Source organism: Alosa sapidissima, chromosome 2 (assembly GCF_018492685.1).
Source record: "Alosa sapidissima isolate fAloSap1 chromosome 2, fAloSap1.pri, whole genome shotgun sequence".
In the NCBI taxonomy this organism is placed as follows: Eukaryota; Metazoa; Chordata; class Actinopteri; order Clupeiformes; family Clupeidae; genus Alosa; species Alosa sapidissima.
In genome coordinates, this window is record NC_055958.1 from 42973073 (window position 1) to 42998072 (window position 25000).

Sequence of the window (25000 nt, forward strand, 5' to 3'; positions counted from 1 at the left end):
CTGTGTGTGTATTAGGTAAGTGTGTGTATTAGGTGTGTATGTGTGAGTGTGTGTGTGTTAGGTGTGTGTGCGTGTATTAGGTGTGTGTGTATGTGTGTGCGTATTAGATGTGTGTGTACTAGGTGTGTGTGTGTGTGTATTAGATGTGTGTGTGTGTGTGTGTGTCAGGTGTGTGTGTGTGTGTGTGTGTGTGTGTGTATTAGATATGCGTATTAGATGTGTGTGTGTACTAGGTGTGTGTGTGTGTGTGTATTAGATGTGTGTGTGTGTACTAGGTGAGTTCACTCCAGCTGTAGGCCAGGAACAGAAGCAGGAGACAGAGTAGGTGGAGCAAGCTGGAGCCAATCAGATCCCAGATCCGCCATGTAGGGGGAGGGGCCAGAGAGGTCTTCTCTCTCTCCACTTCTCTCCCCTTCTCTCTCTCTCCATCCTCCCTCCTCTCCTTCCCTCCCTCCCCCTCTCTCTCGGCCGTGCTGACGCACTCCAGCACAGAGCACACGGCGGCCCCTACTGGACGTAGCCGGCACTGCAGGACGTCGTACGCCGAACACAGAGACGACTGAGAGAGGGAGGGAGGAGAGGAGAGAGGGAAGGAGGAGAGGAAGGAGAGGAGAGAGGGGAGGAGAGGGAGAGGGAGGAGAGGAAGAGAGGAAAAGAGGGAGGGAGAGAGTGGGGAGAGAGGGGAGAGAGGGAGGAGAGGAGAGAGATTGTCCATCCGCCAAAGGAGAAGAACAGAGAGTTAAAGAGGTGAAGAGTAGAGCTAAACCTTACACTGTGTGGGCATTCTGAGAGAGTAGCGCTAAACGTTACACTGTGTGGGCATTCTGAGAGAGGAAGGCTAAACGTTACACTGTGTGGGCATTCTGAGAGAGTAGTGCTAAACGTTACACTGTGTGGGCATTCTGAGAGAGGAAGGCTAAACGTTACACTGTGTGTGGAGTAAAACACAAGATGCAGAGAGGGTGTGGCCACCATTGGCACAGCAGGTAGATGTTTACGATCAGCGGAATTAAGGGGTTAAGACTCAGAGCACTGAGACTAACTAATGAATAGCTGACTACCAGTGTTGGGGTTTGTTACTCAAAAAAAGTTACAAGTTACTAGTTACTAGTAACTTCTTTAAATGTAGGCAAATGTCTATTTATCGTTAGTATTGTTAGTCCTTTTGGAAAATAACTTGTTACTCCTTACTTTACTTTTGAGTTGGTTTCTAACCAGGGTGCAAAATTCAAAGAGTTAGGCTACGTTGTTAATATTCGCAATTTCAAGTTTGGCATTGGTAGCAGGCCTACATTCAGCCGTTGGCATGACGTTGTTTACTGACTTGGGACCATCATTATTTTGCCTGTTGTTGACATTTCAATAGAAAACTATTTAACGATCCGCAAAACATCTACCTACTGTACATATCAGGCGCATGACGGAGTTTATCTTGATTATCCTACAGCTTGCAGATTATCCTACCACTTGGAGATTATCCTACTGCTTGCAGATTATCTTCATCATTGAAACATACGTTATATCCTATAGCTTAGACATGCATCAAACCAACAACGCATATCAACATTGTTATAACTCACTAGAATGCAAAGTCTGTTGTAACATGGTGATGTGAGCTGATTCACAATGAGCATCAATATCCATTCTCACCGGGAGGAACTTTTAACCTTTTGCTAGGAAGTTGGATTTCAGTTCTATCGTGAATAACTTTGCTGAACAGAATGCTCATTAGAGTGAATTTCTAATGGGTGAGTTACAGGTTTCATGTTTCTTATGGTGTAGGGATAGCATTAGGCTACCTGTCAGCTGCTGGAATGGTCTGTGACCTGTTTGTGGGTAGGCTACATTCTGTAGCACTGCAATGCTGATAAATGAATATAACTTGGCTACATATCGCAATTGTGTGCATATTGCGTATGCAATGATCATACAGCCAGTCAGTGGGCTTCCGTTGGCGTGACAGTGTTTCGACTGCCGTTGGTGTTCAGTACTTTGGGATCCAGCGAGATGGCGGATTAATGATAAACAATTGAGTGAGAAACTGGATTATTAAGTAACTAGGCTACAACTATCTCTTATCTATCTTTATCAGACCTCTCTCTCACTGTCTCTCACTCTTTTTCTGTCCCTCCCCATATCTCTATCCCTTTCTCTCTCTCTCTCAGAAGGCAGACGCATGGTGTATGATGTGAGAATAGCATGAGTAGTAGGTGAAAGCTTATGGTCAGGATGCTAGGTAAGCGTTAGCTATAACAGCAGGTGAAAGCTTGTGGCCAGAATGCTAGCTTAGCGTTAGCTAGTACAGAATGTGAAAGCTTGTGGCCAGAATGCAAGGTTAGTGTTAGCAATTACAGCAAGTAGTTTCATGAGCAAACTCCAAGCAGTTAGCAGCCATTGATGCTTGATATCACAGCCTTAAGCCTTGAGAAGCAACTCTAAGCCAAGCAATGAACATTACAAGCAGCCTTTAGCATTGAAAAGCTAAGCCATTAACATTAGCAAAGCAGCCTTTAACATTAAGAAGCTAAACTATCAATATTAGCTTAGAATCACCCTTAGCGTTAGTGAATACAGTCATTAGCGTTAAGAAGCTAAACTATCAATATTAGCTTAGAATCACCCTTAGCATTAGTGAATAGTCATTAGCGTTAAGAAGCTAAACTATTAATATTAGCTAGAATTAGTGAATACAGTCATTAGCGTTAAGCAGAAGAACCTTTAGCATTAGCCATCAGCTAACAAGAGGCTTAAAGCTGGAATTTTCAGAGAGAAAAAAAAAATGCTCTAGAGCAGTGTCCAGAAAACAACTCATATGCGTATCTCACACACACACACACTTCATACATGGTGTCACACACACTCAACACTCAATAGATGAGTACTTCCGTGTTGTCACACACATCATTTAATTAATACACTGTTCAACCAGACACACACACACACACACATCATTTAATTAATACACTGTTCAACCAGACACACACACCCCCCACCCACCTCCCCTGACTGTATTTGTACCGATTGACCCCCCCCCCCCCACCTCTCCTGACTGTATTTGTACTGACTGTATTTGTACTGATTGAACCCCCCCCACCTCTCCTGACTGTATTTGTACTGATTGAACCCCCCACCCCCCCATCCAGCTTCTGTCCAAATGTCACCATAGCAACAGCATCAGCTGCAGTAGCCAAGGGGGAATGGAATGATGCAATATTACTCACAAGTGGGGTGAGGGGGAGGATGTCATAAGCCAAACTGGTGACTTCATAGGTTACTGCATGATCTCATCACATTGTAGACATGCCTGATTACCTCATAGGTTAGTCTGATGATGTCACTAGTATGCTTCATAACACCATGACGTCACCATGATGCTTGATGACATCACCAGTCAGCTTGATGACATCACCAGTCGGCTTGAAGACCCTATGAGGACCACTGTGGAGCAGGTCCAACAGGGCAGGACTGTGTGTGTGTGTGTGTGTGTGTGTGTGTGGAGCAGGTCCAACAGGGCGGGACTGTGTGTGTGTGTGTGTGTGTGTGTGTGGGTGTGTGTGTGTGTGAAGCACATGTGTGGACCAGCACACACAGAAGAACTCAGAGTCCTCTAGCCTGCTGAGCTCAGGAGAACTAGCCTCACGTTTAAAAACCACATTCCCTCAGAAATAGACCTTATGGCCTAAACAGCCTCTTAGCAAGGGGAGCGTTAGCCAAAGAGCTCCTTCAGAACTTTGCGTCGCGTGCAATGAGGACATTCCAACTGAAAACAAAGTGATTAAACGCTTGTTTGCATCACATGGTGTTAGGACTTAGTGTTAGTTTAAAGACTTAGATAGATAGATAGATAGATAGATAGATACTTTATTGATCCCAAGGGGAAATTCAAGGAACTTGACTTGAGTGGACTTGAGTGTTCCGAAGTAAAGTGGAACTCAAGAGTGTTCTAGAGTGAAGTGGAACTCAAGAGTGAAGCGAATGCTGTTTCCTGAGCTCAGTGCATATGGAGTGGTGGGAGAAGTGATGTCAAGGACACAGGAAGTGATGTCACTCACCTCTGGCACGCCCATCTTCCGACAGGCATCCAGAAAGTTCTCCACATTTCTGCGGCATTTTGCCATACTAAGCTTTGGCTGCAACACACACACACACACACACACACACGCACACACACACACACACATACAGACACACACACACACAGACAAACACAGAGAGTGAAAATGATTAAACACCTCTGACTGAAGGCTCACTTGCATTCTGCACATAGACTTCTAGTGGTGTGATGTGTGAGAGTTTTGGTGGAGTGTGTGTGTGTGTGTGAAAGAGAGAGACAGAGATCTGTCGGAGTGTGTGAGAGAAAGGGTTTGGGTAGTGTGTGTGTGTCAGAGAGAGAGAGACAGAGAGATATGTCGGTGTGTGTGTGTGAGAGAGAGAATTCAGGTAGTGTGTGTGTGTGAAAGAGAGAATTCAGGTAGTGTGTGTGTGAGAGTCTATTGCTAAGTCCACACTAGGCCGGATATGTTTTAATACAGATTTTAGGAACGGTTTCGATGTACACATTATAGAACATTAGAACACAATAGGCTGCCTCGGGTGGTGGACATTATAGAACATTAGAACACAATAGGCTGGTGAACATTATAGAACATTAGAACACAATAGGCTGGTGAACATTAGAGAACATTAGAACCTCAGGTGGTGAACATCAATAGCTTCTAATAATCAAGAGCTGTTGCTACGTAATCAAGAGCCGTTGCTACGTAATCAAGAGCCGTTGCTACGTGAATCAGGGAATGGAACACACACTCATCAGATGGAACACACACTCGTACGCCATCAGATGGAACACACACTCGTACGCCATCAGATGGAACACACACTCGTACGTCATCAGATGGAACACACACTCGTACATCATCAGATGGAACACACACTCGTACGCCGTCTCTTTCAGATGGAACACACACTCGTACGTCATCAGATGGAACACACACTCGTACGTCATCAGATGGAACACGCACTCGTACGTCATCAGATGGAACACACACTCGTACGCCGTCTCTTTCGGAGTTCCGCGATTTTAAGTCCACACTTCGCCACAGCACCAGCTCAAAACGAGTTTGTGATTGGAGGAGAGGGGTAGCAGGGGGAGCTGTGATTGGAGGAGAGGGGTAGCAGGGGGAGCTGTGATTGGTGGCTTACCACTGCGGGGGAGGGCACATGGATGCTGGCGATGGAGCGCGGCCTGATGTGATTGGCCAGATGGCACAGCACCACTCCATCCATCAGGGCGGAGCCAAGGTCCTCCGGGAGAGACACCTTCAGTCTGCTCTCAATGTTCTACACACACACACACACACACACGCACACACACACACACACACACGCACACACGCACACACACACACACATTAATTCTCTGGCATTTAAACAGGTTATGTGTTTGCATGTGTAGTATGTGTTAGGGCTATAACGATACACCAAACTCACGATTCGGTTTGTATCACGATTTTTGACCCACGGTTCGATACAAACCTCAATTTTTTTTTTTTTTTGAGGGGGGTAGTTGGGGGGAACACCTCTTGGAACACCAGATGATTACAATATAATATTGCATCTGTATTATTTTATATCCTGATATAAAAAAGAAGAGAATACTGAATGTCAGATATTTATGATGGCACACTTTATCCAGATTAGCCTGTAGCCTAGGCTACTATTTCTATTACAACTCTACCTCTTTAATTCAGCTGTCTGGTTGAAGCCTGGAAAATATTGTAAACAAAGTTGGCTAACTTATCATAGTCTAGTCCAGTGTTTCTCAAAGTGTGGTCCGGGGACCACTGGTGGTCTGCAAGCTATCCCAAGTGGTCCGCGAGCAGACGTGGTAAAATATAATATAGATCAGTTGTTTGCAATATTGAACCAACTTGAAATCAACTTGTATCCAAACAGTTCTGCAACACTGCCTATGTAAGCTATGCCAGTTTAAATCATATGAATTCTCTGACACAATAATGTGTAATATACTGTTGTAGGTCTACTTTTTTTTTAAGCTAGGTGGTCCTTGAGGCTTTTTTTTATTTGTTAAGTGGTCCTTGGTCTGGAAAGGTTTGAGAAACACTGGTCTAGTCTACTGGTTGGACTGTTCAGTTTCCGCATGTGTGTTTAAGTTTCAAGGTAATACTTGTTCTCCTTGGGACAGGCCCTTTTGGGAAACATTGCTATTGAGATGATCAGTCAACTTGAATGCAAGAGCTTTAACCAAATGTGTGCAGCATGCTAATTATGCTAAGCGGATTTAATAGTAATTTAGCTAGTTGTCTTCTATGCGTCCTTGCTTTCACGATTGTGACTGTTTTTTTTTATTTGTGCAGGCCGAGTCGTGCGTTTCCATTCAGCGAGAGGGAGGGAGAGAGAGAGTGGGGCAAGGAGAGGGGCTTTACTTCTATACTGTTTGGTAAAGTTGAACACATAGTCTACAATGAAAACAATGAGGCACACAGAATTATGATTTATTTATTTATGTTTGGACAACGTAGGCTACCAGTAAGTAAAGCGGGAGATGTATGTTGCTTATGCGGCCGCGTAAGCTGCAAACCACTGCATGAAACACTAGACAGGGTGTGTCACTATTCTGCCTTCTCACACCGCGACACAGGTTCATGGATATGAATGTTACGATTTCCGATCGATTCCGAGTGTTCGCGATTTTTCAAATCGCCTATCGTTACAGCCCTAGTATGTGTGTGTGTGTGTGTGTAAATATGTATATGTGTTTATATATTTGTATATGTGTGTGTGTGTGTGTGAGAGAGAGAGAGAGAGCATCTGTGTGTGTGCGTGTGTGTGTGTGTGTACCTGGCGTAGTTGTTCCATCTGCTCCATCTCCTCTGTGTGTGTGTGTGTGTGTGTGTGTGTGTGTGTGAGTGTGAGTGTGTGTGCGTGTGTATGTGTGTGTGTGTGTGTGTGTATATGTGTGTGTGTGTGTGTGTGTGTGTGTGTGTGTGTGTGAGTGTGAGTGTGTGTGTGTGTGTGTGTATATGTGTGTGTGTGTGTGTGTGTGTACCTGGCGTAGTTGTTCCATCTGCTCCATCTCCTCTGTGTGTGTGTGTGTGTGTGTGTGTGTGTGTGTGAGTGTGAGTGTGTGTGTGTGTGTGTGTATATGTGTGTGTGTGTGTGTGTGTGTACCTGGCGTAGTTGTTCCATCTGCTCCATCTCCTCTGTGTGTGTGTGTGTGTGTGTGTGTGTGTGTGTGAGTGTGAGTGTGTGTGTGTGTGTGTGTATATGTGTGTGTGTGTGTGTGTGTGTACCTGGCGTAGTTGTTCCATCTGCTCCATCTCCTCTGTGTGTGTGTGTGTGTGTGTGTGTGAGTGTGAGTGTGTGTGCGTGTGTGTGTATATGTGTGTGTGTGTGTGTGTGTGTACCTGGCGTAGTTGTTCCATCTGCTCCATCTCCTCTCTCAGCTGCTCCATCTTTCTCCTCATGGTGAACTGAGGATCCACAGCCTCTGCAGACTTATGAGATCTGAGAAACACTGAGACACGCACACACACATACACACATGCATGCACACACGTACACACACACGCACGCACGCACGCACACACGCACGCACACACACGCACGCACACACACACACACACACACACACCAATGATTGTGTCCTGTGTGAGCCTATTCACCATGTAAGATAGTAACTGACTAATATGATTGGCCGAGAACCCAAGACCACACACACACTTGGGTTAGAACCCAAGACCACACACACACACTTGGGTTAGATCCCAAGACCACACACACACTTGGGTTAGAACCCACACACACACTTGGGTTAGAACCCACACACACACTTGGGTTAGAACCCAAGACCACACACACACACACTTGGGTTAGAACCCAAGACCACACACACACTTGGGTTAGAACCCAAGACCACACACACACACTTGGGTTAGAACCCACACACACACTTGGGTTAGAACCCAAGACCACACACACACACTTGGGTTAGAACCCAAGACCACACACACACACACACACACACACACACTTGGGTTAGAACCCAAGACCACACACACACACTTGGGTTAGAACCCACACACACACTTGGGTTAGAACCCAAGACCACACACACACACACACTTGGGTTGCCAACTTTCTGATATGAAAATAAGGAACGGGGTTAGTGGGGGGGGGGGGGGGGGGGGGGTGTTTCGATAATACACTTCAGTACACCGGCATCCACTTCAGTTAGTGGGGGGGGGGTGTTTCGATAATACACTTCAGTACACCGGCATCCACTTCATTTGGGGGGGGGGGGGGGGTTTGAAATTATGTATGTATTATTGTACTAAATAGTGCATCATTTTACAAAATTGTGAGCTATTATTTACTAAAATGCGCACATAATGTACTACATTCTATAGCCACTAGCCTACTCATTTTCTATCTGGTGCAAAACAAGAATCATTTCGATGCAAAAACACTTGATAAAGAAATAACTTTGTTTGTAGCCTATTATACTCAAACCAAATAACTCTGAAAACTGAACTGGCAGATATGCTGTCATAGAAAAAAATATATTGAACATAACAAGCTGCTCCAAAAGCTCTGAATTTGGTGAAGCCTTATTTTATTTCTGGCTTTTTTCTGTCTCTGCAGCAAGTAGGCTAGCCTATTTGTTTATCTTGCACAGATGCACTGTAAAATTCATGACAAGACATGTCATCTCACGCTACGCTATCAGCGTAATATACGTGACTCGCAGTGGCTCAAACGAAAAGTGCATTCTCTGTTGGGATAGTGATGACAGACAAACTGAGAGGTTTGTTATTTCATACAAATCGTGTATTTTTCGTTCATAGTCTAACTTATAATACTGATCTGTCATAGATTTGCACGAGTTGATTCTCAATAATACGGAACAAAATGCGTTCCGTATCAGTTCAATACGGAACACATCTTTTTCCTTGTAAATACGGGACGATTCCATATTTTACGGAACGGTTGGCAACCCTAGTTAGAACCCAAGACCACACACACACTTGGGTTAGAACCCAAGACCACACACACACAGTTGGGTTAGATCGGATAGAGAGATAGGCAGATAGATAGATAGATAGATAGGCAGATAGACAGATAGATAGAGATAGATAGCGATAGATAGATAGATATAGAGATAGATAGATAGATAGATGGGATAGATAGAGATAGATAGATAGATGATAGATAGATAGATAGCAGTGGCGGTTGCTGCTAGGGGAAGCTCTGATAAAAATGGTAAATTATTAAATTAATATTATTAAGGAGCTATATTGTTGTTTGAGGGCAAAAATGATCCCAAAACCCAAAATAGGCCAAACAGTATATGTTAGAGTTCTGAGCCATGGGAGCTGACTTGGCTACATTTGACCAGTTCACTTCGGGGGGAATAGGCTTATTTAAATAGCTATTATTAGATATTAAATAGGCTATTTTTTACATTACATTACATTACATTTGGCTGACGCATTTTTAGCCAAAGCGACTAACAACATGGTAAACAGTTTAAGTTTTAGAGCAATTCTCAACAATTTTAGGACAATTTAAAAACATTAGAGTACAGTAAGAATAAGTGCATCAGTGAGTGCTGTTTTTAACAGTTACTTGTCAGTTTAAGACGGCTGGTGAGTGCTAGGATCAGTAAGACTTGTTGTAAGTGTTGCTATGAGAGGAGATGTTCTCTAAAGAGCTGGGTCTTCAGGAGTTTTTTGAAAATGGAGAAGGATGTCCCTGCCCTTGTAGGAACTGGCAGTGTGTTCCACCAACGAGGAACAACAGATGAGAAAAGTTTGGATTGGCTTGAGCGTACCGGTGGTAGAGCTAGACGTCGTTCGTCTGAGGAGCGTAGCGGTCTGGAGGTAGCGTATGTCTGTATGAGGGCATTCAAGTAGGTGGGAGCAGAACCGGAGACTACTTTGTAGGCAAGCGTTAGAGCCTTGAATTTGATGCGGGCCGCCATAGGTAGCCAGTGTAGCTGGATGAGCAGCGGGGTAACATGTGCCCTTTTGGGTTGGTTGTAGACCAGGCGCGCCGCCGCGTTCTGGATCATCTGAAGTGGTTTCACTGCGCAGGCTGGGAGACCTGTCAGGAGGGCATTGCAGTAGTCGAGTCGTGAGATGACTATTGCCTGAACCAGAAGTTGGGTAGCATCTTGAGTCAAGTAAGTCCTGATTTTCCGTATGTTGTAGAGTGCGAAACGGCATGACCGGGCAACTGAGGCAACATGATCTGAGAAGTTTAGTTGGTTGTCGAGAACAACTCCTAGATTTCTTGCAGTCCTGGTAGGAGAAACAGACAGGGAGTCAAATTTGATGTTGATGTCGTGGTGTATGGTAGGTTTAGCTGGGAGGACCAGCAGTTCAGTCTTTGAGAGGTTCAGCTGGAGGTGGTGTGCCTTCATCCATGTAGCTATGTCTGAGAGGCAATCCGAGATCCGTGCTGAAACCAAGGGGTCATCAGGTGGAAAGGACAGATAGAGCTGTGTGTCGTCTGCATAGCAGTGGTATGAGAAGCCGTGCGAACGGATAATCTGTCCCAAGGAGGTGGTGTAGATAGCAAAGAGGAGGGGGCCCAGCACTGAGCCCTGGGGGACCCCTGTGGTGAGATGGTGAGGTGCGGATAGCTGACCAAGCCATGATGCGTTAAACGAGCGTCCTGTGAGGTAGGATTCAAACCAGGAGAGAGCAGAACCGGAGATTCCCATGTTAGCGAGTATAGAGAGAAGGATGCGGTGATTAACCGTGTCAAAGGCAGCCGATAAGTCAAGCAGAATGAGTACTGATGACCGAGCGGTCGCCCTGGCTTCTTTTAAGGCTTCTGTTACAGACAGAAGGTTGTTCTGTGAAAGGAAGTCAGAGACCTGTTTGGAGACTGCTCGTTCAATGCCTTTGGATAGGAAAGGCAGGAGTGAGACAGGGCGGTAGTTCTCGACTTGAGCAGGGTTGAGAGAAGCTTTCTTAAGTAACGGTGTTACCCGGGCCATTTTGAACGCTGTTGGAAATGTGCCGGAGGTTAGCGAGGCATTGATCACATGTGTGATAGCTGGAGCGATGGTCGGGCTGATGGACTGAAGTAGGCTCGTAGGTATAGGGTCCAGCGAGCATGTGGTAGGACGGCTGCATGTCAGGAGTCTAAATACTTCACTCTCAGAGAGAGGCGTGAATGCTGAAAAAGATGTTCCAGCAGTCCCTAGAGGTTGTAGGAGTGCGGTATCTGAGTCAGATGCGTTGAGTGGGCATGTAGAGAATTGACTGCTGATTGCCTATTTGGTAGCCTACTAGAGTTATTTCTCTGTGACTATTCTGTACGTTCATCTGCCTTGCTGTTTTATTTTGAATCTCCCCAGGTGGGAAAGACTATCAAATGGCTTTTAAAATTCAAGTAAACATTAGCATAATGTAGCCAGGCTAATCATGTTATATAGCGAGCTATCTGGCTACAACTTAGCCTAAATGCACAACTGAAACAAAAGCAAGTCACAAACTCTCTAACTCCACATTACGGTTTTATTTACTGTAGGATATGTACAAAGACAAATAGAAAACCGACTGTATTGCTCACAAATGTATGGGAATTTGAGCTGCAACTTGCCTTGCCTCTCGACTTCACCTGCCAACACTAACGTTGACGCATCCCTGAGCTTGAAACTCTTCCTCTCCGATCGGGACATATGCTGTCAATCAAAAAGTGTCCAGCCTCCATGGCGGCTCCTCCAATCATCATACAGAAGCTCGGGGTCCGGGCCATCCCACTGCCCCATTCACTCCCAGAGATGCCGGGCTTCCCTGGAAATGCCGATTTTGTGGCCCTTGTACAATAAACATCTAGCTTTTCTGCACTGAGATCAGCCCACTCTAAAGTGCCATTGAAAGTCCAGTGAAGCCGAGCGTCTATGGGGTTTTTTGATGGATCGTGTCGTCACAGCAATGTTTTAGGGGTGCAAAATCACGACAGATGACCGGCAAAACCTTATTGCTGAACGAACTAACCATGAAGTTGAACACGTTTTTAGCATGTTCTAGTTGGATTAGTAGGCTAATGAAGTTGAGCACGTTTTTAGCATGTTCTAGTTGGAATAGTAGGTTAAAGTAATATTAGAACACGTTTTTAGCATGTTCTAGTTGGAATAGTAGGCTTAGTAGGCTAATGTAATATTAGAACTGTATTATTTGATGCAATTTTCTGTGATATTTTAGGAGGCTGAGCTTCCCCTGTAGTCTTAGAGCAATCGCTTCTGATAGATAGATATATAGAGATAGATAGAGTTGTGTGACAGAGAAAACAAAAGCGAGTGTGTGTGTATGTGTGTGTGTGTGAATGTGTGTGTGAGTGAAAGTGAAAACCTACCATTCTTTTCTGCTCCTGTAGTTGCGTTAGGGGGAGTGGCCGGTAAGATGGACAGGTTCTGAGGGGGCGGGGAGCAGCACATAGAGGAAGGGGCTAATGTGGGGGCGGGGCCAGAATGTGGGGGCGGGACCAGAATGCCAGAGCCAATCACAGCAGCCACAAGCAAAGGAAGTGTTTCCACAGGCACCAATAAAACAAGATGCCAAAGTAGCAGGAGCAATCCACCACACACACACACACACACACACACACACACACATACACACACACACACAAACGCACACAGATGCACACAGATACACAACACACACACAGATGCACACAGATACACAACACACACACACACACAAACATACGCACACAGATATACAGACACACACACACACACAAACATACGCACACAGATATACAGACACACACACACATACGCACACAGATATACAGACACACACACACACACAAACATACGCACACAGATATACAGACACACACACACACACAAACATACGCACACAGATATACAGACACACACACAGAGACAAAGTAAGGTAGCAAGCAGCATGCCGTGCGCAGTATGGCAAGAGATGGAAAAACACCAATGGCCAAAAGGGACATGAGGGAAATGATGGACAAACAGAACAATGGTCAGATGTTAGTAGTGTGCTTGGATGGCAAGCAGTTAACACTAGCAGCTAGGCTAGAAGCTAACAGTTAGCACTAGCAGCTAGGCTAGAAGCTAACAGTTAGCACTAGCAGCTAGGCTAGAAGTTAACAGTTAACACCATAGATATATATACTGACTAGATGTCGCCTTCGGCTTCTCAGCATGCGTCAACACCGCCGCCATCTTGTAGCGGGGATCTGAAGCTCTAAACTAGTTCTCCCGTATTGTCAGTGTTACCTATTTAGCGACGTTTGGCCATCCCCAGCGACAGAAAACCTTTTTAGCGATTAGCGACAAATTTGGGAACTTCTCACAATGATGGCAAACTCGGTTTCGTTGTTGTTGAAACGTAAGAAAATCACTTTTCTCATGGCTTTGTCATTTGTGAATTAAGCTACATCTCGTTTGGCCATAGCATTGGCCCATGATTAAAAAAGTAACGACTGGCGTATGAAGTAGCAGACCATGTTAAAGCACGGAAGTAAATGTTCTACAGATCTACAGCAACTTCTGGTAAGATTACAACTTACACGAGTAAACGAGACGAGAGGTATGTGGCCTCAACCAGAGCCTGTCTACGGAGAGTCTGTTTACTTTCATTGTATCGAACCTGGTTGCAGTTCACTCATTGTTCCTCTAGGGGCCGCCGCTAGCTAGTGCAGAATGAATGAGTCTATGGGGCTAGACGGGTAAAATGTATCTTTATTATCGTCAAAAGCTTAGTTTCCTCTAGACTCGACCATAAATACATACCTGTCAGTTGGAACAACCCAAAAAACTAGATAATTGCTTGAGATTTTGACGATTTATGGTGATTTAATTTTCGCTAGATCTTTGCTCAGATTGACGTTAATGCATTATAGATGAGTGGGCCACCGCGGCAAGATGGCGTCTCGATTGACGCATTCGTTCTAATGAACAGCAGTCGTCAAGGCGACATCTAGTCAGTATATATATCTATGAGTTAACACTAGCAGATAGGCTAGAAGCTAACAGTTAGCACTAGCAGATAGGCTAAATGTCCACAGCTAGCACTGGCAGCTAGGCTAAACATTCACAGCTAACATTAGCAGCTAGCTTAAACAGTCACAGCTAACAGCTACAATGAATGGCTAATGACTTATGACAAACATTCAGGCCTAATTCGCCTTATTCACACGGCGGCCATTGTGTAAACCAAAAGGAGGCTATGGAGTAGGCCTACATTGACTATCTCATTCAGAGCCGTGTATAGACAGAGTTTGGCCGACTAGGTAATCGAATGATCTGAGCTATCCCGTTTTGCGATTGGTTCCGAGGTGGTCCAGTGGTTCGTGGACACCATATTAGATACCAAAGATACCAAAATTAATGAAATGTACTGTCTCCACAGCTTATTTGATGTGTTTTAATGCAGAAAAACACCCTTGGGTTTTTTCGGAATTACACTTTAAGGACCTTTTACATATTGACAAACATTGATAATAACATTTATATGTCTGCTAATAGTGAAAATAAGCGATTTATTTCAACATAGCCTATTCGCCCCATAGAGTTACGCTGTAGTCATCTGATTTATTTCAACATAGCCTATTCGCCCCATAGAGTTATGCTGTAGTCATCTGATTTATTTCAACATAGCCTATTCTCCCATAGAGTCATCTGATTTATTTCAACATAGCATATTCGCCCATAGAGTCATCTGATTTATTTCAACATAGCCTATTCGCCCCATAGGGTTACGCTGTAGAGTCATCTGATTTATTTCAACATAGCCTATTCTCCCATAGAGTCATCTGATTTATTTCAACATAGCCTATTCGCCCATAGAGTCATCTGATTTATTTCAACATAGCCTATTCGCCCCATAGAGTCATCTGATTTATTTCAACATAGCATATTCTCCCCATAGGGTTAAACGCTGTAGTCATCTGACGTTGGTCTCCAACATGGCGCCCATGATTTGAGTTGGCCAAACTCTCTCTACTGTATATACAGCTCTGATATCATTAATGTATTTCTGCCACCTACTGGCAAATGCATAAAGTACAACAATCCTATGGGCTGTTTGAACTACAATCCTATGGGCTGTTTGAACTACAATCCTATGGGCTGTTTGAACTAGCCTACTTGAAGTCGGCAGACCAGTTTCCTGTTCATTGACATGGCTGTCAACAAGCACCTGGAGATGAGTGCCTTAGTTGTACCAAAATGTAAGAAATCCAATGTACGTGAGTCCTAATGTCCTGGGCTGCTGTAAGATAAACAGCGTAGCCTGCACGAGTCTCTAGTGTCCGGGGCAGCTGTAAGATAAACAGCATAGCCTACGTGAGTCCTAATGTCCTGGGCGGCTGCAAGATAAACAGCGTAGCCTACGCAAGTCTCCAATGTCCTGGGCGGCTGCAAGATTTAGCGTAGCCTACGCAAGTCTCTGGTGTCCTGGGCGGCTGTAAGATAAACAGCGTAGCCGCGTGAATAAGGCTAATGGCTAATGGATGAGCAGTAACAGCTTTTAACTGAAGCAAAGCCGCGTGAATAAGGCTAATGGCTAATGGATGAGCAGTAACAGCTTTTAACTGAAGCAACATCAAGTCATGGCCAGCAGCTGATGGCAGGTATGATTCTAGTCTTAATTTGCAACTGAATTACTCTGCTTTAACTGTTAGCAATTGAGCTAAATCAGCCAAAAGCGGTTTTACTTCAATCATACTGTAAGCATCATGGCTACTGGCCTCATAGGAAAAATTAATGCTCATATTGTTAGCATCATGGCTACTGGCCTCATAGTAAAAATGAATGCTCATATTGTTAGCTTCATGGCTACTGGCCTCATAGGAAAAATGAATGCTCATATTGTTAGCATCATGGCTACTGGCCTCATAGGAAAAATTAATGCTCATATTGTTAGCATCATGGCAACTGGCCTCATAGGAAAAATTAATGCTCATATTGTTAGCTTCATGGGTAGCAACTAACGGCAGATGGGCTGTAGGATATATCGTTAGCGCTTCATGGGTAGCAACCAAGGGCAGATGGGCTGTAGGATATATCGTTAGCGCTTCATCAGCGCCATGTGGGCATGTGCAATTAGTCAAGTTGCTTAAATTAAGACGTCAGGCTATAAAAACATTCTGCTTGATAATAAAGGAAAACTCGCTAGAAAGGACAGTTCAAGAAAGGACTGTTCACGCACGCTCAAAAACTGTTATTTATTGTCCATACAAGTGCAGTCCCGACATCACCTTAATCATTCTAGAATACTTTATTATGTCACCTTAATCATTCTAGAATACTTCATTATGTAGTCCCTACCAAAGATTCTAGAGCGGAGCAAGATAGATCAGTTACGTCATAGGCATGAAGTACGTTCTGAGCCTGACAGGGCGCCATTTTAATAAGCTCAGCGCAAAATTTCATATACAGTTCCAATTCTATGAGCCCACCTGAACAGCTGTTTTTAACGTTACCAGCTGTTTTTTTTTTCTTTCTCGGTAATGAACTGCAAGAACTGACAGTGTGAAAGGCCCGATTGATCTTTTTCCAAGTTTACACTGAATAAGGAGAGGTAAATAGGCCTATTATTTAGACAGAAGTAGCTATTGCACTGGTAAATAGATCACATAAATTCCCATTGAGAGACTGTATAGCCTAGTGATAATCTAGCTAGCAGGCAAACTAACTTAGCTAACGTTATATTATCACCATTTTTCTTTTTTCTACCTGTAGGCTATAAGTTAACCCTTTGTTCACGGCCTGCTTAAACACAGTGCATAAGATAGGCTATATCAATCACTAATAAGGTCGAGATTTCATTCAAGCCTCTAATGTTCATAACTTAAATAAATGCAAATGGTAGGCCTAGGCTAAACACAACCGTGCTTGACACTAGTCTATTGTATCGTTTCCATGCAGTAAGGTTAAAAAACTCCCAAATTGTCCTGCTTGCCTATGTAAAATGCATATGACCACAGAAGTTTGTTTTCAAAAATCATTAGCCTATTTACAGGCTGCAGCCACCTTAAAAAACGTCCAGATGAATCTAACCGTTGGACCTAATTTGTGCAATTAGGCTATATGTTAATAAAACAATTTGCTTGAGTTATAAAATAGCTGTAGTCCTATTATTTAGGCCTACTCATCTAGGCCTACTGTAAATCCTCAAATTATGCCAGGGGTCTTTTCTTTACTTATAGGCTGCGTAAGCACATGCCTTTATTTAATTAAGCATTATTTACTTTTTATTATAGGCTGCGCAATTGTGCATCTTAAGCCTCTCGCAAGCTCAAAAGAGGGCAGCACGCGACTGATCTTGAGAGCGACGTGAGACCCGTGGTGTAAATATTAACTTTCAGTGTTTTACGATGTCTTTGTAAATTAGGCCTACGTTTAATTAAAAAGTGTTTCTTGCGTGGTTCATTCTCTCATTCCCTCTCCAAAATGTTCCTGTTCTAGGCTGATCAAGTGCATGAACCCAGCATTGGTGTGCGCATCACATGAATCACAATTGAGACAATAGATTGACCATCTTGTACAACTGCAAAGCCTTATCATAGGCATGTTACATTCATGACATGAGAAATGGAAATTATAGAACGAAAATGACAAATTGACAGTTGGCTAAACGTTTTAAACTTGCGCAAAACTGATGAACCCAGCATCTGTTCGTCGCATAAATCAAAACACAAATTGAAGCAACACTGACCATTGGACAATCCTACCACAAAACCTTTCCATAGGCATTCAACGTTTATGACATAGCCTAAGAAGTGGATTATGAACGCATTTCATCACACCTGACAATTAAACGGAGCTGTGGCTTTTTCGCGATTTGACTGATTCTTGAGGTTTCAGCGCAGTGTTGACTTGCATGCGCGTCTTTTTAAGATGGTGAGCGTAAACGAAGGAAAGCCCTCTAATCGGACGGACAAGACTGACAAGTAGACCGTGCCGTCCGTGGCTACGCATAGGCCTATGTCAAACAGATGCTTTCTCTTCGATCTCCACAAATTAAGCTACAGTTAATTCCTTAGCCGTTTGAATAAATTTGCGTTTGCGATTAACAACGCGACAGACAACGTTGTGTTAAATAGGGTAGGCCTAATACTAACTTTGTTCAAAATTGATACATTCAAGTTGACTTTGCAAAGTTGTGTAGGCTACCGCGCCAGTTGAAGTCTGCATGAACAGTTATTGCACAAGCCACCGTTTTGATTTGCTTAGGGGAGATGCAGGCTGAACCCGTTTGAGGGAGAGAGGCGCAGGGAGAGAATGCGTGCTGTAGCCTACACTACGCACATCTCTATGAAATAATGTAGCCTGTCAAGGCTAATCCATATTTTAAATAAGCAATCATGGAGACAAAAATAGGCTATATGAATAGGCCTAGGCCTAATGCAGGAATGGACGTTACAGTTATTCAATGAAACGAATTAATGAAATTTAAATGTAGGCCTAGGCTACCTTTAGACTAGGCTACTTCGTTTCCCAACAAAGTAACGAAATTACATTAACGACGCTATAGGCTGACACCAGACATAATTTCACTACATTTCTTACTTCCAGTAACTATATGCATGTGACAATAAACTTCCTTGTATCCCAAACATAGGTCTATTGAACTTAGTTTTGGTGGATGATGGACAGATGTCAGTGCCCTAGCCTAATTTACCCTCGGAAATAATTCTACATTGTCTTTATACAATATATTTAACTGGTCTAGACATGGTGTGGTCTATTGGGTTTCTCGTAATTTCAACATACAGCTTTAAAGAACAAATATTGATAACATTTTAGGATCAGCGCCATAGGATTCCCACGGTAGCCAGCGTCTGTGACGACACCTGAGCTTACTAACATGGCGCCCATAGAGTCGTAGAACGTACTTCAACATATCCAACGTATTTTCCAGCCAGTAATCCATCTTGCGCGTAGCGCTCTAGAATCTTTGGTCCCTACGTCACCTTAATCATTCTAGAATACTTCATTATGTAGTCCTGACATCACCTTAATCATTCTAGAATACTTCATTATGTAGTCCTGACATCACCTTAATCATTCTAGAATACTTCATTATGTCACCTTAATCATTCTAGAATACTTCATTATGTAGTCCCTATGTCACCTTAATCATTCTAGAATACTTCATTATGTAGTCCCTACGTCACCATTATCATTCTAGAATAACACTGTTTTTCATGCTATATTAGCACACATGACCAACACCAGCAGGACTGAATGACTGTGATCAGTTAGCTTCACGGCTAACAGCAGAAGGACTGCAGCTTAAGCATCAAGCCAACAATTCACCACATGAAGCTGATGTCAGTCTTAGACGCTAGAGCAATGATGAGGGATGGGGATGATTTCAGTCACGTGTGTGTGTGTATGTGTGTGTGCACTGCGCGTGCGCGTGTGTGTGTGTGTGTGTGTGTGTATGTTTGTGTTATTACCTGAACGAGGCTTTAGGCCAAAGGGTGGCAAACTAAATGTTGCTGGGGTGTTTCCTTCAGTCTAGAAAACAAAAACATACAGCATGTGTGAACTTGTGCATGTGTATTGAGTTTGTGTGTTTGTAACATACAGCATATGTGAACTTGTATAAGTATAAGTATATATACTTTTTTGATCCCGTGAGGGAAATTTGGTCTCTGCATTTAACCCAATAGTGAATTAGTGAAACACAAACAGCACACAGTGAGGTGAAGCACACACTAATCCCAGCACAGTGAGCTGCCTGCTACAACGGCGGCGCTCGGGGAGCAGTGAGGGGTTAGGTGCCTTGCTCAAGGGCACTTCAGCCGCGGCCCACTGGTCGGGGCTCGAACCGGCAACCCTCCGGTTACAAGTCCAGAGTGCTAACCACTGGGCCACGGCTGTGCGTGTGCGCATGCGTGTGTGTGTGTGTGTGTGTGAGAGACATACCCTTGAGCTGTGCGTGTGTGTGTGTGTGGGTGTGTGTATGTCATACCCTTAAGCTGTGTGTGTGTGTGTGTGTGTGTGTGTGTGTGTGTGTGTGTGTGTGTGTTATACCCTTGAGCTGTGTGTGTGTGTGTGTGTCATACCCTTGAGCTGTGTGTGTGTGTGTGGTGTGTGTGTGTCATACCCTTGAGCTGTGTGTGTGAGTGTGTGTGTGGTGTGTGTGTGTGTGCGTCATACCCTTGAGCTGTGAGCACCAGACTCCTCGCTCGGCCTCCTCTGTCCAGTCTGAGGGAGAGGAAGAGAGACTTTAACAATGACCACGCACGCCTGTGTGTGTTCTTTGTGTGTGTGTGTGTGTTGTTTGTGTGTGGGTGTGTGTGTGTCTGTGTGTGTGTCTTTGTAGGTGTGTGCGCGTGCGTGCGTGCGTGTGTGTGTGGTGGAGGGGGGTTGTGCGTGTGTGTGTGCGTGTGTGTGTGTGTGTGCGTGCAAGTCAAGTCAAGTCAAGTTTATTTATATAGCACATTTCAGGTCATTCAATGTGCTTTACATAAACAAAACCAAACAATAATAACAAATAAAAGCATAGAAGGGCAATATAGTCAAAGAATAGTTAAAAGGTAAAGATCATAATAAAAAGAAAACATAAAACACAAGGTAAAATCATTTAAAAATAAAGAATAATTAGTAAGCAAAAACAAAGGCAAAAGTAGTAAAAAAAGTAATAAAAGACAAAGTAGAATAATTATCAAGGCAGATTCAGAATTTGTAACTCGGCACTGTTAGCAGAAAGCATCTGAGAACAGTTTGGTCTTAAGTCTAGATTTAAAACTGGCTACAGTTGGGGCCTTTTTGATGTCATCCGAAGTTGGTTCCACAGCTGAGCCGCATAGCAGCTAAAAGCTGCTTCACCATGTTTAGTTCTAACTGTAGGTTTTACTAGCAGGTTTTTCACCTGGGACCTGAGAGGACGAGAAGGTGTGTACTGCTGAAGCATGTCTGACAAGTATTTAGGTCCTGCTCCATTTACTGATTTATAAACAAGCAATAGTGCTTTAAAGTAAATTCTGTGACTTACTGGAAGCCAGTGCAAGGACTTAAGAATTGGAGTAATGTGGTCAGTTCTTTTAGTTTTTGTTAGAGTCCTAGCTGCTGCATTTTGTATCACCTGAAGCTGTTTAATAGTCTTTTTAGGAAGGCCTGTGAACAGTCCATTGCAGTAATCAACCCTGCTGGAGATAAATGCATGAATGAGTTTTTCTAAGTCATGTTTTGACATCAGCCCTCTGAGTTTGGCAATATTTTTGAGGTGGTAAAAAGCTGATTTAGTTATCGCTTTCATGTGGCTGTTGAAATTTAGATCACTGTCAATTAATACACCAAGATTTTTAACAGTATCCTTTGCCTTCAACCCTTTTGTGTCAAGGAGAGTGGCAACCCTAAGTCTTTCCTCATTTTTACCAAATATAATTACTTCAGTTTTTTCTTTGTTCAGCTGAAGAAAATTTTGAGACATCCAGGTGTTGATTTGTTCTATATCTAGATTCAAGAGGACCATAGTCGTTTGGTGATAGAGCTAAGTAAATTTGTGTGTCATCTGCATAGCTATGATATGAAATCAAATTATTTTGAATGATTTGTCCAAGTGGGAGCATATAGAGGTTGAATAATAGTGGCCCCAAGATCGACCCCTGGGGAACACCACAGGTCAAGGACGTTGGTGTTGAGGTACAGTTACCGATGGCAACAAAGAAGCTCCTTTCTTGTAGATATGATTTTAGCCAGCTGATAACTATGCCTGTAAATCCAACCCAGTGTTCTAGTCTGTGTAGTAAAATATTGTGATCAACAGTGTCAAATGCTGCACTAAGGTCCAGTAGCACTAGGACTGATGTTTTACCTGAATCTGCGTTGAGGCGTATGTCATTGGAAACTTTAATGAGAGCTGTTTCAGTGCTGTGATTTGCCTGAAAACCAGACTGAAAGTAATCCAAATACCCAGTTGATGTTAGGAAGGTGGTTAATTGATTAAAGACTACTTTTTCAATAATTTTGCCAATAAAAGGTAGATTGGATTATTAGATTGCATCCAGGTTATTCTTCTTGAGAAGTGGCTTTACAACAGCTGTTTTCAGTGACTTAGGAAAAGTGCCAGACAGCAGTGATACATTTACAATTTGAAGGACATCCGCCGCTATGAGGTGAAAAACAGTTTGACCGTGTATGACATTACGTGTGTGCCTGTCTGTGTGCACACCTGTCAACCATACATCGCTGACAATGTTGCTAGCAACATACCTACTGACATACATTCTTACAAACATGTGACCATATCTCAACATATCTGCACATACCATTTAACCATACTGAGACTTATCTGAGATCTACACTGAGACATTCTGAGAAATATATTGTTGTGTGAGGACTATACTCACTAACTATATGGAACATGTATACCTGTGAATCATATTTGTCAACCATTCATACCTTTAATCATACCTGTGCTGTAACATCTGTGAAACATAGCTGTTAGACCACTCTTTTTAGACCTGAGCTGTGCTGTGTGAAAAAAATATTCTAACCTAAATTCTGTCTAAAAATGATCATCTGAAGGGCTGACTCTTTATTCTTCAGTGTATATATCACCATCAAATTTGACCTAATACCATTAACTGAGGCCTCTAGCTGTTGCTGCCAGTTCAGAGTTACCACTGATAAATAGATCTGTCTTAGGATAATATGATTGGCATTATCAAGTTCTGTATATATAATATACACTTATACAACTGTGATTTTTACTTCAAGCTTACATTGGTAAGTGTTCATTAGTGTATTCTGAGTATCATGCTGCTGTATTAAAACAAAGAATGTTGATCAATATTGAATTGACAATTTATTTTTACTGACTGTCATATACTCTAAGCTAACATCTAACCAAGTAAGTGGTTTTCAAGAATACTGTAAGACTATGTAATCTGAATAATCATACTGTAAGTAGCCTAATATAATGTTATACACAGCAGCTTTTTTGCATTTACATGCAATGGTAATTCCCTGGAATTGCATTTTCTAGTTCATACTTGGTCTTACACACACTATCATAATCTTGCACATACACATACCAGATGGGTGTGGACGCTCACCTGGTAACCTGGATTACAGATTACCTGACCGAGCGACCACAGTTCGTCAGACTGAAGAACTGCCTCTCTGACACTGTGATCAGCAGCACCGGAGCGCCACAGGGAACTGTGCTCTCTCCAGTCCTGTTCACCCTGTACACATCTGACTTCTGCTACAACACCGAGTCATGCCACATGCAGAATTTTTCTGATGATACTGCAATTGTGGGGTGTATCAGGAACGGGCAGGAGGAGGAGTACAGGAGCCTGGTGGAGGACTTTGTGCAGTGGTGCAAACTCAATCACCTTCAACTCAACACTTCAAAGACCAAGGAGATGGTGGTGGATTTCCGCAGGTCTAAGCCCACTCTGATACCAGTCCACATTGATGGGGTCAATGTGGAGGTGGTTAGCACCTACAAGTATCTGGGTCTCCACCTGGACAATAAACTGGACTGGTCAGCCAACACTGATGCACTCTACAAGAACGGGCAGAGCAGGCTGTACTTCCTGAGGAGGCTGCAGTCCTTCAATGTGTGCAGTAAGCTCCTCAGGATGTTCTACCAGTCTGTTGTTGCCAGTGTCCTCTTCTATGCAGTAGTGTGTTGGGGAGGAAGCACAAGGAAGAAGGATGTGGGGCGAATTGACAGGCTGGTAAGGAAAGCTGGCTCTGTAGTGGGAGCTGAACTGGAGTGCATCACTTCACTATCTGACAAAAGGACCCTGAACAAACTGATCAACATCTTGGACAATGAGTGTCACCCACTCCACAGCACTATTGTTAAGCAGAAGAGCCTGATCAGCTGGAGACTTCGCTCACTGCCTTGCACAACTGACAGACTGAGAAAGTCATTTGTCCCCAGGGCCATTGAACTGTTCAATGCTTCACTTAAGGGAAGAGGAGAGATAGACTTCTCTGCATAGTCTGTCTGCCTCTTCACCCCCTCCATGTTTGGTACTGTCTGTCCACTAGCCACTTGTACCACTGTCTTTATGCCTCACTGTTTGCGTGCTATATTAGCACATTAGCACATATGCATAACCCCCCCCCCCCCTCCATGCCACAGCCGAACTGTGGCCACACTTATACATTTTCTTTAAATAGTTAAATATATAGATATATAGAGTTTACTTTACTTTATTTCTGCATTGTTGCACTGTTGGACTTACTCATTTGCACTATCACCATGACCACTATCACCATGACACTCATTCACACAGAGCACCTTAGAGCACCTTACCATACCTTACTATACACAGAATCACAGGCTCAGTCCCTGCCTCAGTCATTGCAAGCACCTCTGATTGATTAATCACCACTATGTGGATACTGTTTTTAGAATTGATTTAGATTAAGTGTTAGTTAGTATAATTTGTATTTTTGTAATTTGTATTTTAGTATATTTAGCATATTCTTTATCTTCTACTGTCCTTATTGCTTAGTTGTGTTTTTATATTATATACTTTAATTACTCTTTCTGCTGTTAAAGAATGTGTTTGTGTTGTATGTATGCTGCTGAGACCTTGAATTTCCCCTGGGGATCAATAAAGTATCTATCTATCTATCTATACTCATGCACACTCACTATTATAGTCATTTTACATGTATGTATGAGAGGGTATAGTCGTGTATGTGAGAGACTATAGTAGTGTATGTGAAGGAGTATAGTAGTGAATGTGAGAGAGTATAGTAGTGTATGTGAGAGAGTATAGTAGTGTATGTGAGAGAGTATAGTAGTGTATGTGAGAGAGTTTAGTAGTGTATGTGAGAGACTTTAGTAGTGTATGTTAGAGACTTTAGTATGTGAGAGAGTATAGTAGTGTATGTGAGAGAGAGTTTAGTAGTGTATACAAGAGAGTATAGTAGTGTATGCGAGAGAGTTTAGTAGTGTATGCGAGAGAGTTTAGTAGTGTATGCGAGAAGGTATAG

General features: G+C 43.2%; 1 protein-coding gene and 1 long non-coding RNA gene across 10 annotated transcripts in view; one reads left to right on the forward strand and one right to left on the reverse strand.

Moving 5' to 3' along the window:
* Positions 1-25000, reverse strand: part of lrch1 (leucine-rich repeats and calponin homology (CH) domain containing 1) — an 81197-nt gene that overhangs the window by 6324 nt on the left and 49873 nt on the right. For 5 of the 9 annotated variants that reach the window (XM_042084285.1, XM_042084282.1, XM_042084283.1 and 2 more), the window contains 7 exons: positions 20189-20236; positions 19483-19543; positions 12391-12483; positions 7428-7537; positions 5203-5340; positions 4053-4130; positions 216-559 (listed from right to left, as the gene is read on the reverse strand). In XM_042084285.1, the coding sequence (XP_041940219.1) occupies positions 272-559; positions 4053-4130; positions 5203-5340; positions 7428-7537; positions 12391-12483; positions 19483-19543; positions 20189-20236 (816 nt within the window). In that variant the 3' untranslated portion in view covers positions 216-271. Of the gene's footprint in view, positions 1-215; positions 560-4052; positions 4131-5202; positions 5341-6861; positions 6889-7427; positions 7538-12390; positions 12484-19482; positions 19544-20188; positions 20237-25000 lie in introns of those variants that run through there. The other 4 variants (XM_042084287.1, XM_042084290.1, XM_042084284.1 and 1 more) reach the window with 3 other exon arrangements.
* The window catches only part of LOC121703912, a 13077-nt gene continuing 2008 nt past the window's right edge, over positions 13932-25000 (forward strand). The window contains exons 1-2 of the long non-coding RNA XR_006030181.1: positions 13932-14017; positions 24872-24874. This is a non-coding gene — a long non-coding RNA (uncharacterized LOC121703912). The remainder of the gene's footprint in view (positions 14018-24871; positions 24875-25000) is intronic.